At 36.8% G+C, this 13,911-nt stretch overlaps 1 protein-coding gene across 1 annotated transcript in view; it reads left to right on the top strand.

Annotated features, from left to right (window-relative positions):
- The window catches only part of LOC116466491 (protein GVQW1-like), a 259,942-nt gene that overhangs the window by 61,985 nt on the left and 184,046 nt on the right, over positions 1 to 13,911 (top strand). Inside the window, exon 3 of the mRNA XM_058435720.1 lies at positions 9,866 to 10,019. Coding sequence (XP_058291703.1) covers positions 9,936 to 10,019 — 84 coding nt within the window. The 5' untranslated portion in view covers positions 9,866 to 9,935. The remainder of the gene's footprint in view (positions 1 to 9,865; positions 10,020 to 13,911) is intronic.

The raw sequence follows: 13,911 nt of genomic DNA, 5'->3' as shown, positions 1-13,911 counted from the left end.
TTATGAAAGAATTCATTTTGCCTACATTCTTGTTTGCACGGTGGCTCTCCCTGTACAGCCATTACATAAACTATACAGGACTGTAGATTATAAATTCGACTTATATTTAGAATTCATCTGTGATATGAATATAAAGTTTCAGTCTGTTTTATACTATAGTGTTAGAAAATAAAATCAAGAAGCAGAAAATGGATATGTCCAAAGAATTCTAGGTAGTTAAAAGGCAGCTATGTTTTAATCTAATAAGTAGATATCCCTGTTAGTATTTTATGAATTGTGAAGATAGAAACTATATTATTTATCTCAAATTTCTTTAAAAACAATGTTACAATCTTTTCCTCTAGAGACCAGTATCAAACTTGATGTCTTGCAGAGTTATAAAAGAACATTGCCAATATATTTTTGGGGGATATTAAAACTGGGTCTAGCATGATAGAAGCATGAATGATCTGATGGTATAATACGTGTTAGAAGCATTCTAGCTTTGGAGAGTCAGGTTTCATTCTTCTTCTGACGTGCTCTAGTTATATAACTATGACAGTCAACACACTGTTCTTAGTTTTTTTCTTAACCAGTTTCAGGTAAAACCGTAGGCATTTAGATACCTACAGGAGGCATTCTCTTCTTCAGTGGTGGCGTACTGCAATACAGTTCTGAGACTAACCACCCAAAGTGAGCACCAGACTCCACAGTTTTAAGGGCATGGTCCCTGACGTGATTGCCCTCACTTCAGATACCAGATGAAAAATTAGGGGGCCCCAAGCCACCTGCATTGCTAACCAACTGGCTACAAATCCAGAGGATTCCCATGACTACAACTCAGGTTTGACAGTTCCCTAGAATAACTCATAAAACTCAGGAAAGTACTATACTTACAGTTTTATTATCAAGGATGCAAGTCAGGACCAGACAAATGAGGAGACACAGAGGGCAAGGGCTGGGAGGATCGTGATTGCAAAGCTTCCATGCTGCCTCTCAGTGGGTTCAGAGTGTACTCTTGGCCCATCAATGTGTTCATCAACCAAAAAGCTCCCTCAAGCTTCAGTGTTTGGAATTTTTACTGGGGTTTCATAATGTAGGCATAATTGATAAAATCATTGTCCATGTAATTGAACTCAATCTTCAGTCTTCCTACCCTCCCTGAAGGTCCAGAAGTTGGGCTGATATCACATGGTTCAAAGCCCCAATATTCTAATAACACGATCAGCCCCGTTCTGAAGCTATCTGAGGTCCCACCATGAATCACCTCATTAACACAAACTCAGGTGTGATCCAAGGAACTTAATGAATAGCAAAGACACTTCTTTTACTGGGGAAGTTCCAAGGATTTAGTCTTCATCCCAGGAAAAAGGAACAAAGACCAGTCAAATTCCTTATTATACAACAAGTGGTGTGGTCCAAAGCTCTTTCTTAAAAAAGTTAGTAGTTATTTCAATCATGTATGCACCATAAATTAGTCATAAAGTCTGACATTGTAATTGTTTTCTTATAGGATATCTGGAAGTATGTAATTCCCGTCTTTTCCAATCCACTCTTTGCCTGTCGTAGTGGTTGGATTATATAATAATTTTATGTTCCAATGCTAATAATTTTACGTTCCAATGCTGATAATTTTCTTTTTCTGAGAAAACTGCGGAGTCAATATGGATTCTTATTTCTAGGCAAAACCTAAAGGATTAAGGCTGAGAACATCTTCTAATTTTGATAAAGATTAAAAATACATTTCCTTTTGCTGGCCTATGCTTCTCTTAATATTCAGTGACTTCAAATACATAATTGTGATTGTTACTGTAAATCATAGCAAAATGGTTTATGGTCAGAGTTTATTTGATTTGGCTTTACGTATCCATGTGCTCTTAGAATAGGAGAGGTTTGGAAATACTGGAGTAGGCCTAACACTTTGATTTAAAACTTTTTCAGAGAAACGGACTGATAAAATCAAAGGGTTACTTGTGGTTTGCTTCCAGCTCCATCAATATAGCCTATGGTATAGAGTAAAGTTAAGAAAATTACTGACAGATTTGATTGTTGAACTGGGTCTGATTGGCTCCCAGACCTGATGCATTTCAGTAACTTGTGCTGCTTCAGAATGAGAGTTGCTTTTCCTTTTTAAGGGAAACATAAAAGCAGGGAATATAAGAATACCTAAAAGCAGGGAATATAAGAATACCTAAAAGTCTGAATTTCTCGTGGAGTTTTTTTTTTTTTTACTTTAAAGGAACCAAATTAAGATTTTAAAATATGCAAATTTCATTTTCTATTTTTGAAAGCCATTTTCTGATTCTTACCACCAGGTGTTTTCTCTTGGTTGTAGTTGGATGGTAATAATCTATGCCTTTATGGTGCGTGGCATTCTTAGAAGTCTGAAATATGCCACGTGCTGAGTGTTATACTAGATAAAAACACAACAATCTTAAGTTGGCCACAGAATGTGTTAAATGTACTGATCATGAAAACACCTTTTTAGATAAGACAACAAATAGTAGATACCTGTTATCCGTGCCAGACTTGTGAGATAAGGTGAGTGGCGGAGAGGTATGTGCTATATACTGAAATAGTTTTTCTGTTGTTAACAAGTAGCATCACATCTGTTGTTTAGAATGATGTTTTACTTTGCTGAAGAAATTCTCCTGAATCCCAAAATAAAAAAGAGCATAGAGGAAATATTTAGTTATCTAAATGTTTGATAAGGACTGAATCTCAACAATCACTTTCTGTTGTGGGTAAGAAATTATTATTTAGGTTGGAAAAATGAGACAAAATATAGCAATTTGGGGAGAAGTAAAGAACTGCATTTATTTTGTGTTTGGTGACTGTATTACTCAACACTGTAAACATATTTTTTTTGTATGAAAATAAATGTTTCTTTTGTGGGAGAGTGCCATTTTATGTGCTGCTGAAATTATTCCTCTACAAACTGTATTTTATCTGGAGAAGTGATTGGTGTCAAAAGTATTGCTTGTATCAAGATATATGTAGAGAGTGGAGATTGCTCAGTAATATATAGTGTCCTGATGGTTTATGTTGATGGTGCACTGACATAATTTACATCAGCCATTCTTTTTTACCTTGAACTATAAGGTGCGATAGCTTCTGGATTTATATTTGTAAGACTTTTAACCATTTAAGGAGTTACTGTTAACAAATGCACACATATTTATGATATTCTAGTTCTGAGATGAAAACAAATATAAAACAATGTTGCTTGTGAGAACAGGAACTGGTAAGGAGCTCTTTGACAAGCAGCACTGTTGATGCAAGTCATAACAACTACAATAACAGCAACAATAGTTATTATTTCTAACAACTTCCATTTGAAGGATGCTCTTATGAAGTAGGCTGGTGTAGTGATTGAGCACCAAGGCTCTGGAGTCAGACTACGCATGTTTGAATCCCAGCTCTGCTGCTAGGTATATGACCTTGGCCAACTTGTTTGACCTTTCTGTGCCTTGATTTCCTAATTTTTTTAAATGGGGAAAAGAATAGGATTGTTCTGAGAATTAAATGACATAATAGAAAATACATAGAATAGTAAATTATTTTAATGGTGATGCTTTACAATATCTTTAGTCCTTATAGCAACTCTGGCAAGTTATTTTTTTCCCTCAACTTAGGGAAATGTACAATTTTGCACTATTAATAGATATGAAACTGAGCGTCAGAGAAGTTAAAGTCTTGCCCGTGAACGCAGATTTGAGATTGAAATGTAGGTATGGTTAGCTTTCATGCTGTAATTCATTTCACTAAGTTTTGCTGCCTTAATATTAGAACTATTATTATTCCTGTAAAAGGGAAACTTTAAAAACGGAGCAGTTATGGGAATAATTAAGTCTAAAATTTTCATGGAAAAATTTTTAACCTTAGTGGAACTAAATATCTTAATAGTATGCAGAAAGGAACCATTCTCTAGCCCACAAATAGGTTCTTTGGGGGAACAAGGATTAATACTATCACTGAGTCATAAGTGTAAAATTTATGCAATATGGTTAAGCTGAAATTAGTTATAATTTGGAGAGATTTGGAGGAAGTTATGGTCATCGATACTGCACACAAGCTGTCACACACTTTCTAGATCTAGTTTTCATTACATGCACATGGATTATCCAATCTGACTATTAAACCTGGTAAATACTACATTAAGTTCTTATTAATATAAATACTTATTTTGCTTAATTAAAGAAGTTATGCAGATTATGAAAATATATCTCTCTTTCAAGCTATTTCTCATATTCTCAAGACTTTTAATGGCAAAATCTATTGAAGCATAAACACAGTTTCTCACATAGTTATACTCCTCTCGCTATCCAGTTGAGTGCTATGTGCACTGTAGAGGGTTAGTAATTATTTGATGTTTTTGGCAAGCTTATCTTTTGTACGTTCTTCTTGATTCCTAAACCTTTTAGAACACCCCCCACTTGAGCTTTCATTGCAGCAATAACATGGATGTCTCTCTGCATCTCCATGTAGCTGCAATTTTACATTGAACATAATTTCAATGTCAGTGGATTGCATGGTCTGCTATGTCAGAAAGAGGCAAGACATAGCGAGCTTTCCTAATACCTAAAATGCTCCTGTGGTGGTAGTGGGCACAAAAATCCAATGGGATTAAGAAAGATGGGTATTAAGCAGACTGCTTATATTGATACTGGAGAGAGTCAGGTCAAGTTTCGACCTTTTCATGTGTATTACCTGGTTTGGCAATGACCTCCCCTGCTCACTCAAAACCTGAGCAGATATCCTGGGCATAATCCAGTGCTCACTCTATTTCCACACATGCTTTTAGTAACAGGATCCTATCCCATTCCTCTAAATCTTAAATTGTTCTCCCATTCATCCCTGTCTCCTCATTCCCATTGCTATTTCAGTCTTTATAACTTTGGTCCCACAATGTTTCTCTCTCTCTCTCTCTCTCTTTATGAATGAGCATTTCCCCACATTATTAAATTTCCTTCAAAGTATGATTTTTATGCTCAACATCACTAATCATTAGAGAAATGCAAATCAAAACCACAATGAGATGCCATCTCACACCAGTCAGAATGGCCATTATTAAAAGTCAAAAAACAACAGATTCTGGCAAGGTTGCTGAGAACAATGAATGCTTATATACTGTTGTTAGGAATGTAAATTAGCTCAGCCATGTGGAAAGCAGTTTAGTGATTTCTCAAAGAACTCAAAACAGAATTACCATTTGACCCAGTAATCCCATTGCTGAATATATACCCAAAGGAATATAAATTGTTCTGCCATGGAAACACATGCATGCATATGTTCATTACAGCATTATTCACAATAGCAAAAACATAGAATTAACCTAAATGCCCATCAATGGTAGACTGGATAAAGAAAATGTGTTATATATACACCATGGAATACTATGCAGCCATAAAAAAGAATGAGAACATGCCTTTTGCAACAACATGGATGGAGCTGGAGGCCATTATCCTAAGCGAACTAACACAAGAACAGAAAACAAAATACTGCATGTTCCCACTTATAAGTGGGAGCTAAACACTGAGTACATATGGACACAAAGAAGGAGACAACAGACACCGGGGCCTGCTTGAGCGTGGAGAGAGTGAGGAGCGTGAGGATTGAAAAACTACCTGTTTGGTACTATGCTTATTACCTGGGTGGCAAAATAATCTGTACATCCAGCTCCCATGACACACAATTTACCTATATAATATACCTGCATGTGCATCCCCAAACCTAAATAAAATTTCAAACAAACATGATTTTTATGTTTTTGTGTTACTTTATCATATGGTTGTGTCCGATTTAAAAATCCCTCTATTTTGGCCAGGCGCAGTGGCTCACGCCTGTAATCCCAGCACTTTGGGAGGCCGAGGTGGGTGGATCACCTGAGGTTAGGAGTTCAAGACCAGCTTGGCCAAATGGCAAAACCCTGTCTCTACTAAAAATACAAAAATTAGCTGGGTGTGGTAGCGGGCACCTGTAATCCCAGCTACTCATGAGGCTGAGGTAGGAGAATCGCTTGAACCTGGGAGGCAGAGGTTGCAGTGAGCTGAGATCTCACCACTGCACTCCAGCCTGGGCAACAGAGTGAGACTCTGTCTCAAAAAAAAAAAAAAAAAAAAAAGAGTACCTCTATTTTTACTTAGATTATTTCCCATCTTGGGCTCTTATAAATAATATTTCTATACACATTTATATTTAAAAACATCTCTGGTCATTTCCTTAGGCTAAGTTTCTAGAAATACAAATTCAGGGGCATAAGATCATATTTTTTAAAATAATGAAATATTTATTCTCCCATCAAAAGTATGATAGCATCTGTCTCACTAGAGTCTTGATTATTATTATCTAAAACAAGATTCAGTAGATAAAAATTTTTGTTATTTTAATCAATGTTTTTGAATGCTAGTGAGATAGAACTTTTTTTTGCATGTGTGTGTGATTTGCATCTCTAATTTTTGTAGTTTGTGATGTTTTGAATAGACATTTTAAATTTTAATGTAGTAAAATCTATTTTTTATCATTTTCTACTGGTTTATATTGATAAAATAGTTACATAAGTTAAATATTTATCTTTATTTTCTTCCTATTTTATAGTATTTTAAAAACCCAAAATATTTAACTCTTTATCTAAAATACATTTTGGTGTACCTTGTAAAATGAGCATTCAAAATTAAATTCGATAAATTTAATTTTTTCAAATAGGTAATAGTTTTCCCTCTAATTGTTAATTTTTACACAGGTTCTTGACTAGTTTCAAATACTGAGGTTTTAAATTTCATTTTTATATTTGATACACTGTTTCTTCATTAATTTTTTTTCCAAAATATCTTTGTGTGTGTGTTGATTTTTCATCCAGAGAAATTTTAGAATAATGTTATATACCTTCTTCCAAAATGTTACATTGGAAAGAATTGACATATTTAAGTATTTTGTGTTTCTTCATTTAGTCAGATCTTATTTTACATTTTTTTAGTAAAGTTGTCTATTTTTTAGTCAGATAAGTTCCATACATATATTTTTGTCATGGTTATTCATAGGCACTTTGTATAGATTGCTACTCTGAATAAAATATTTTATTCTACTGTATTTTCTAGCTCAATTTACTGGGATACATCTTTAAAATGGTTTTTCATAGTCATTTTTAATAGTTCCCACTGTTAATTTCAGCACCAGAGGGAGCTGTAGTGTAGTGGAAAAAGCCCTCATCATTGAGAAGGCCTGAATCTGAGTCCAGGCTCTGCAAATTATTTCCCATGTAGCCTTGGCCAAATTATCTATGAAATGGGAGAATTCTTCCTACCTCTCACAGGGTGTTGGGAAAATCCACTCAGAAGAGTAGGCACTCTTATTATACAATGTGGGCAGCTGATTAATTTACCTAGGTGTGAGGCAGAACTTAACAGGCAATAGTTTTTATCTGGAGATGGGGAAAAAGAAAAAGCATTAGTAGCATTTCCATGATTTGATATTAAAGTCAATATCAGCTTTTCATTTTATGCGTTATAAATATCACCTGAAATTGGATGACAGATTATTAGGATAGTATTGTGGGACAAACAGTGACTGGGAAGCCAGGGAACATGAGTCCTGGTCCCCACGGTGCCACTCTGTTGGGTGATCCTGCACCATTCAGTCTTTTGGGACCTCAGTTTGCTAATATGTAAAATAAAAATTCAAATGTAAGTCAAGACGCATAAACTAATTCAAGATTGTTTCCACAAATAAAATTAGTGTACTCAGTGGAATACATGACTTACTCTGGACATGCTTTATGATTTTCTGGATTGGTTTCCAGTGTCCTGGTGCAGACTTATGATACCTGATTTGGGTGGGTTTCTTGCACTCCCTAAAGTTATCGTAATTGACAGGTTAACAAACGTGAATTTTCCAGGAATTTTTTTTTTAAATAAATAAAACGATGATGAAAGCACTACAGTTTTTCTGTTTCAGATATATAGATATATTTAAAAATTCTCAAGCTATTATGTCTTTTAGTCTATGAAAGCATTGGCAGACCCTTAACTAGAGCTTTGTGAGGGGCAGCGCTGCAATCCAATGAATAATATCTGTCAATCCAGGATCACGTTGGATATTATCACTCATTACCATTGTGAGAAAAGGATGATTAAACTAATAGTTACTGGGAGATACTTCTGATGACAGGAGGCTATGATGAAAATAAACTGACTTCAATATACATTTAGAACCGGTAATAATGGGATGTGGCAGGAAGCCAATAAATGAACATGGCCCTCCGCTCTGATCAATGAATTACTTTCCCTTCTCTTTCCCTGCTCTTGAGGGCAGCACAGGAACCTTAATGAAAAATCAATAGCCCTCTGTAATTCAGAGATGGAATCAATCATTTGACCTTTCTCTTTTTCCTTGCTGAGAGAATGCTTAGCTCAAGACAGAATTCAGTTGTAAAGAGCTGTTCTTCAAAAAGCCTACAGAAGACGCCTGATATCAGTCCACAACAATTTATACCTGCGATGGGTAGGACTTTTCTTCCTTGCCATCTTAAGGAGTAATGAGTGTTTAGATTTATTTTCCCCCATAGTTCTTCCTCATAATCCCTATCTTAAAAATTATATGCAACCATTAGTTGTTTTGTTTTTTTCATGGTTTTTGTGGCAGTTACTGCTATCAGTGCTGCAGATGCTTTGAAACATAGGTTGATAGCTGTGGATGCTGTCTTTAAACCCATCTGGGATCATATGGGAATCAATTTTTCCACAGCTCTCTCTGCATACTTCTTCTAGCATCTGTTAACTATTAAATTTGTGCTCAAAACAAGCCAGGGCCCACGTGCCCTTGACCTAAAGGCAATTAGGACAGGCTGAAAGGAAATTAGGATGTAGGTTTAAAAGTAGTGTTTTCAGGTTTTTATTGAAAATCTCTTATGACATAGGACGAGTTCTCAGGGCCTCTACTATCCCACATGCTGTGGTGTACTGGTGAATCTTCGGCATCTGGCTTTCTTGGTGGGTGTGGCCCCAATTTGCAGGTTTTGCTGATTTCCATGGTGCTAATAGTCCCACTATGGCTAATTTCAAACCACTATTGTGACTGTCACTGAACATGGAGTTGGGAGGAGACTACACAATGTACTCAGCTTGAGAGCTGGTGTGTGCTGGCCCTAGTGTACCACTGTTGGCCATTTGGCACCTTTGCACAAATTAGAAAACAAACTCCCTTCTGTGTGGACACCACATGACTTAATGAGTGGTATGGGGGAATAGATTTTAATCCCCACTTTGCCTCCTGGCCAAGCGTTATCGTGCAGTATTTTAATCTGCAGAAGCACATGTGAACTCTGGGAGTAACCTGGGGCACATAAATCCTTAAGGGCTCATGGATGGACTTCAGAGAATCTGCAACTTCCTGTACAGTCAGCTGTGTGTGCATGTGTGTATGTGTGTGCATGAGCCTTTATCTGGGGAGAGGATTAATGACTTGTAACAGATTTTCAAAAGGAGTCCTAATTTAAAAAGTTAAATCCTTGAAAATTTTGGTTACATTGGTAGAAATCTGGGGACTTTGAAACTACATTTAAATGGAATTCCAGGGATATAAAGCCACGAGACCTAGTAAGAGTCCTGATTTTGCAGCTTTCTAGGAAAAAGGGGCACAATTTTGAAATTGGAGGCAAAAATGAGATTTTGAGAAGCCTGGGCATTTTTGAATACTGCATAGATACATGCATGTTTACATTCCGTATAATGATGCAGTCAGAAGGCAACAGGATTTAGTGTTCTTGCCTTCACTATATGCTAATCCCAACAACATGCATTAAGAAAATAGGGAATTATTCATCCCTTTTTGTCCTTTATAATGCAGAGCACTTCAAAAATTTCCAACTCCTTTTCTGTCTTTTTCCCAGGGCTGGGCTTACACCCAATTTATGGTCATCTTGCTCATGCTCATCCTGCACAATCTCTAGCATTTGGAGAATGTTTCTCATGGTAGCATCTAACGCCTGTGGCTGCTGTCTGAGAGAAAGCAGCGACGAGGGGAAGACATTGACCTCTGTTTGGGTGAGTATTTTAGTGTAAACCAGAGAGTTACCATCTAAGAGTATCATGTAGCTATATAGGCTTCAAACATTCATTTCTGGAGTGTTTTATATCATATTTTTCATTTAATCACCCAATGTCAAGTCTAATAACGTAGGTCTCTTTATCACCATTTCGTGGAGATTTAGAAACCGAGATTCAGAGGCATGAGAACATGTGCAAGGGAATCAAGAATTAGAAACCTAGTCAGGCCCCAAACCCAGCTCTTCTGAAATCTCGTCCAAGGCTCCTTCCAATACTCTCATTGTCACACGTTGTGGTGCCCCTGCTTGTTCCACTGGTTGAAGGTTCAAGCAGTCATGAGTGCCAGCCCAATCACCGGTGCACTGAGGGTAAACCTCAAGACTGCTGTCTGGAGTGTAGTTATTTTAATATTTCTTATGACAATTCTGAAGGCAACAAGGGCATGGATCCCAATAAATCTGTGGCGGAATCCTGACTCTGCCATTTCCTGGTTCTGTAACCTCTGTCAGTCTCAATTTTATTTTCTGTAAAATGAGGGTAACAGCACTTCCTTCAGGATTTTGTGAATATTAATGTACATAAAGCACTTATACTATGCCTGAAAGGTCCACAGTAAGCATTCCCTAAATGATAACTATATTAATTCTTAGTACTATACTCAACATTCTGATATATTTACCACAGTGAAAACCAACACTACTTCATCTAGAAGTTGAAGGTCATAATTTATTGGAAGGCTTTATTTGAAAACACTTGTACCAATATAAATGTAAAAGGTTCCAAATAGGGTCACACGGATAAAGTCTTTGTTTCTACTCTTTAAAACACCAGACACAGCTACCCCAAAGGAGCGTAATGTAACAAAGAAAAAAGAAAATAATTAAACCCTCAGCTCCTCCAAACCTCAGCACTCTCAGGGATCTGTGCTAAAGCTTCTGATGGTGTTGATTTCCTGCTCTGCCTAAGTCCAAAAAACAATGACTGGTGTTTCTGTTATTTGTGTGGTCTGCTTCTGTTCCCAGTCGGCATTACTGCTGAGTTTCAATTACCTTCTCTCATCACAAACACTCTGCCACTACTGTCAGCGTTAGTCTAGTCCTCCCATCGTGTATATATTTTTTTCCCCATGGATGTATGGAAGATTCCTCTTCTGGTGGACAGATCCCTTCTGTTTCGTGCCTGCTGCTTCTGCTGTGTGGTCTGTTTGCTGAATGTCTGGACTGCTGGCAAGAAGGCAGGCTCCACTCCTTGGCATGAAGCTGAGCGCACTCACTGTGGCAAAGTGACCATGCATTACCACACTTGCATTTTAGGTTTCCAGGTATCTTATTCCTTGACGTCTTCTTAACTCCAAGCAGAGAGGAGTATTGATTGAAATGTTAAGGATTCTGGGGCAGATGGATACATTCATGAAAGGGAGGCCCTGAGAGCCGGCACAGACAAACCAAATCTGCAGTCATTTCTCCTCTACCTAGCTCCTCTCATAGTGGGTTCAGTTGGCATCAAACACCCCTCTTTCCTCCTTTTCTCCAAAAAGACCTGTTCTGGTTTTCAGAAAGACTTGCTTTCATTCCTCAAGAACGTTTTTCAAATTTCCCCACTATGTTATAGATGCAGTACCCCTCCCTCCTTCCCTCCCTCCCTCCCTCTCTTCCTTCCTTCTTTCCTCTTTTTCCTTCCTTGATTCCTTTCCTTCCTCCTACCCTCCCTCCTTTTCTCCTTTCATTCCTTCATTCGTTCTTTCTTTGTATTATCTTTATCTGTAACTTTTAGTTCCTAAGAGCATGGACTTTGGAACCAGACAACCTGAATTGAATTCCAGCAATCCCACTTAACAGCTGTATATCATATGGCAGGTTATTTACCCTCTCTGTGACTCAGTTTACTCATCTGTAAAATTTGGGTAATAATAGGGTTAATTCTTAGGGTATTCTTATGATTCAATGAGTTAATATATGTGTAATTGTTTCATAGTGAGTTGTGTTGGCTATTATTCACTCATTTATACACTTACTTTATAATCCACACCCATATCACATTGACTGGAGACATTTTAGGATTCACTGTGTTAGCTTTTAAACTTAGAAGTGAGAAATATAAATGCATTGCATTAAAAAAATTCTGTGTACATTCACCCCATAAAAATGTAGAGAAAATAAATAAAAAATATTTAAAGGAAAAGGCATTTTCCAGAACATGCTTTGCTGTTGACATTTCTAAGAGCAAGAAAGCACAATTATCCAACTCTGAATACTGTTGGCTTTGGTTGCATGCACCAGATTAAAATGTGTAGGTAACTAAATACAACCGTAGGTTTTCATTGCAATCTGCTATATGTATTTTTTGGGTTTTAGTCCCAGCTGTTCAGTGTATATTTAGTTAAGTAATGTAGCTATGTAAGAACAAGTGTTATGCCTATTTATAAAGGCACATTGTTTTAATTGACTGCACATGTATGTTTTATTTTACTCTGGGTAGAAAGTACCCAGACTCAAGCCCATTCTGCATGGCTACCTCCAGAATGTGTGAGCACACTGGAAGACAGAAAGTTGATTTTCTCCCATGCTTTTTCCAAAGACAAAGGCCTTAGGATGATCTTGGACATTGTTTTTCTAGTGTTATTTGTTTTTGTATACAATCATGTAGGTCTTCCTGGAGTTCTGATCACAGCTTTTTTGCATTCCATATAGTAGATCCCCACATGTAGGAGCTTTAAACATATCGTGAAAAAATTGTTTGATGATATTTCTCTATCTTGAACTTATTAACACATCAGAATCCCATCTGTAAAATGCAGAGAGTATACCTATACTTCCTGCCTCACCAAGATTTTTTAAGCTCCTTCAACCATTGGTCAGATGTCTTTAAAAAAAATTAAGGATTTTTTTTTTTTTTTTTTTTTTTAAATAGAGGATACTTCCAAGTGCTCTTTGTCAGCATACGTAGATTTCTAGGTAAGGTCCATTTTGTTGATATGCTGGGAGAAATGCATATTTAGATTCAAAGCCAAATTATCAAGTGGAATATAAGCCGAGCAAATATCAAACTGTATTTTTAGTACTTTGGCATTTTGACATGAGTTCTTGCCAATCAGTTTCTTTTTTGTGGTTATAAGCTGATTTTCCTTCCCTGTTAAGAACAAATGCCCTTTATTTTAATGTTTTCACTTGCTGACAGCTTTCTTTTATATGAATTTCAAGTGCACTATATTATGTGGAGTTCCTGTTTGGCAAACTATACCCATGTAAAATCATATTGGTCCTGTCAACTGATAGACATAACTTACAAAAAGAAACTCTGATTTGGAAAGCTACAAAGCTGAAATTTGGCTATTAGTAAGATTTCATTTGCTTCCATATCTGCATTCTGTTTTTGATGAAATAAGGATAAAATTTCAGTGAAACATTTTTTAGGGGTACTGAAATACACACTACATGCCTCATTTATATTTTGCGCCAAGAAGTAAAATTCCCATTGCCATTTGGGAACTAGGAAGAAGGAAGGCGAGAAGTCTAGATGGTACTGGACATGGATGTCAAGTATAACAATCAAACCACCTAGAGAACTATAGGCATAGAAATGGGACAGAGGGTCTTTCATTGCCAGATTACTGAGTAAAATCTGGGCTGGGTCAGAAGTACTCTCAAGCCATTTGCATCGTACCCTTGGCAAGGGGCCTACTGAGAGTAAAGTAAGTATGAAATGGGCTGTTCAGCTCCCCAGGGTTACAGCCCATTCATATATCAATGCTGTACTCATTAACAATGTCTTTGGAAATAGAAACGTAAGCAAACCGTGTTCTGACCATTCCCTTCTGAATGGACTGAGTTGGCAGGGTAAGCCTTGTCTCTTGCTTCTGTTGACAATCACACAAGTGGAAAATCCCAAT

Source organism: Hylobates moloch, unplaced genomic scaffold (genome assembly GCF_009828535.3).
Source record: "Hylobates moloch isolate HMO894 unplaced genomic scaffold, HMol_V3 SCAFFOLD_2, whole genome shotgun sequence".
Classification (NCBI taxonomy): Eukaryota; Metazoa; Chordata; class Mammalia; order Primates; family Hylobatidae; genus Hylobates; species Hylobates moloch.
Note: the sequence above shows the minus strand (reverse complement) of the source record. Positions and strands in the feature narration are given on the sequence as shown.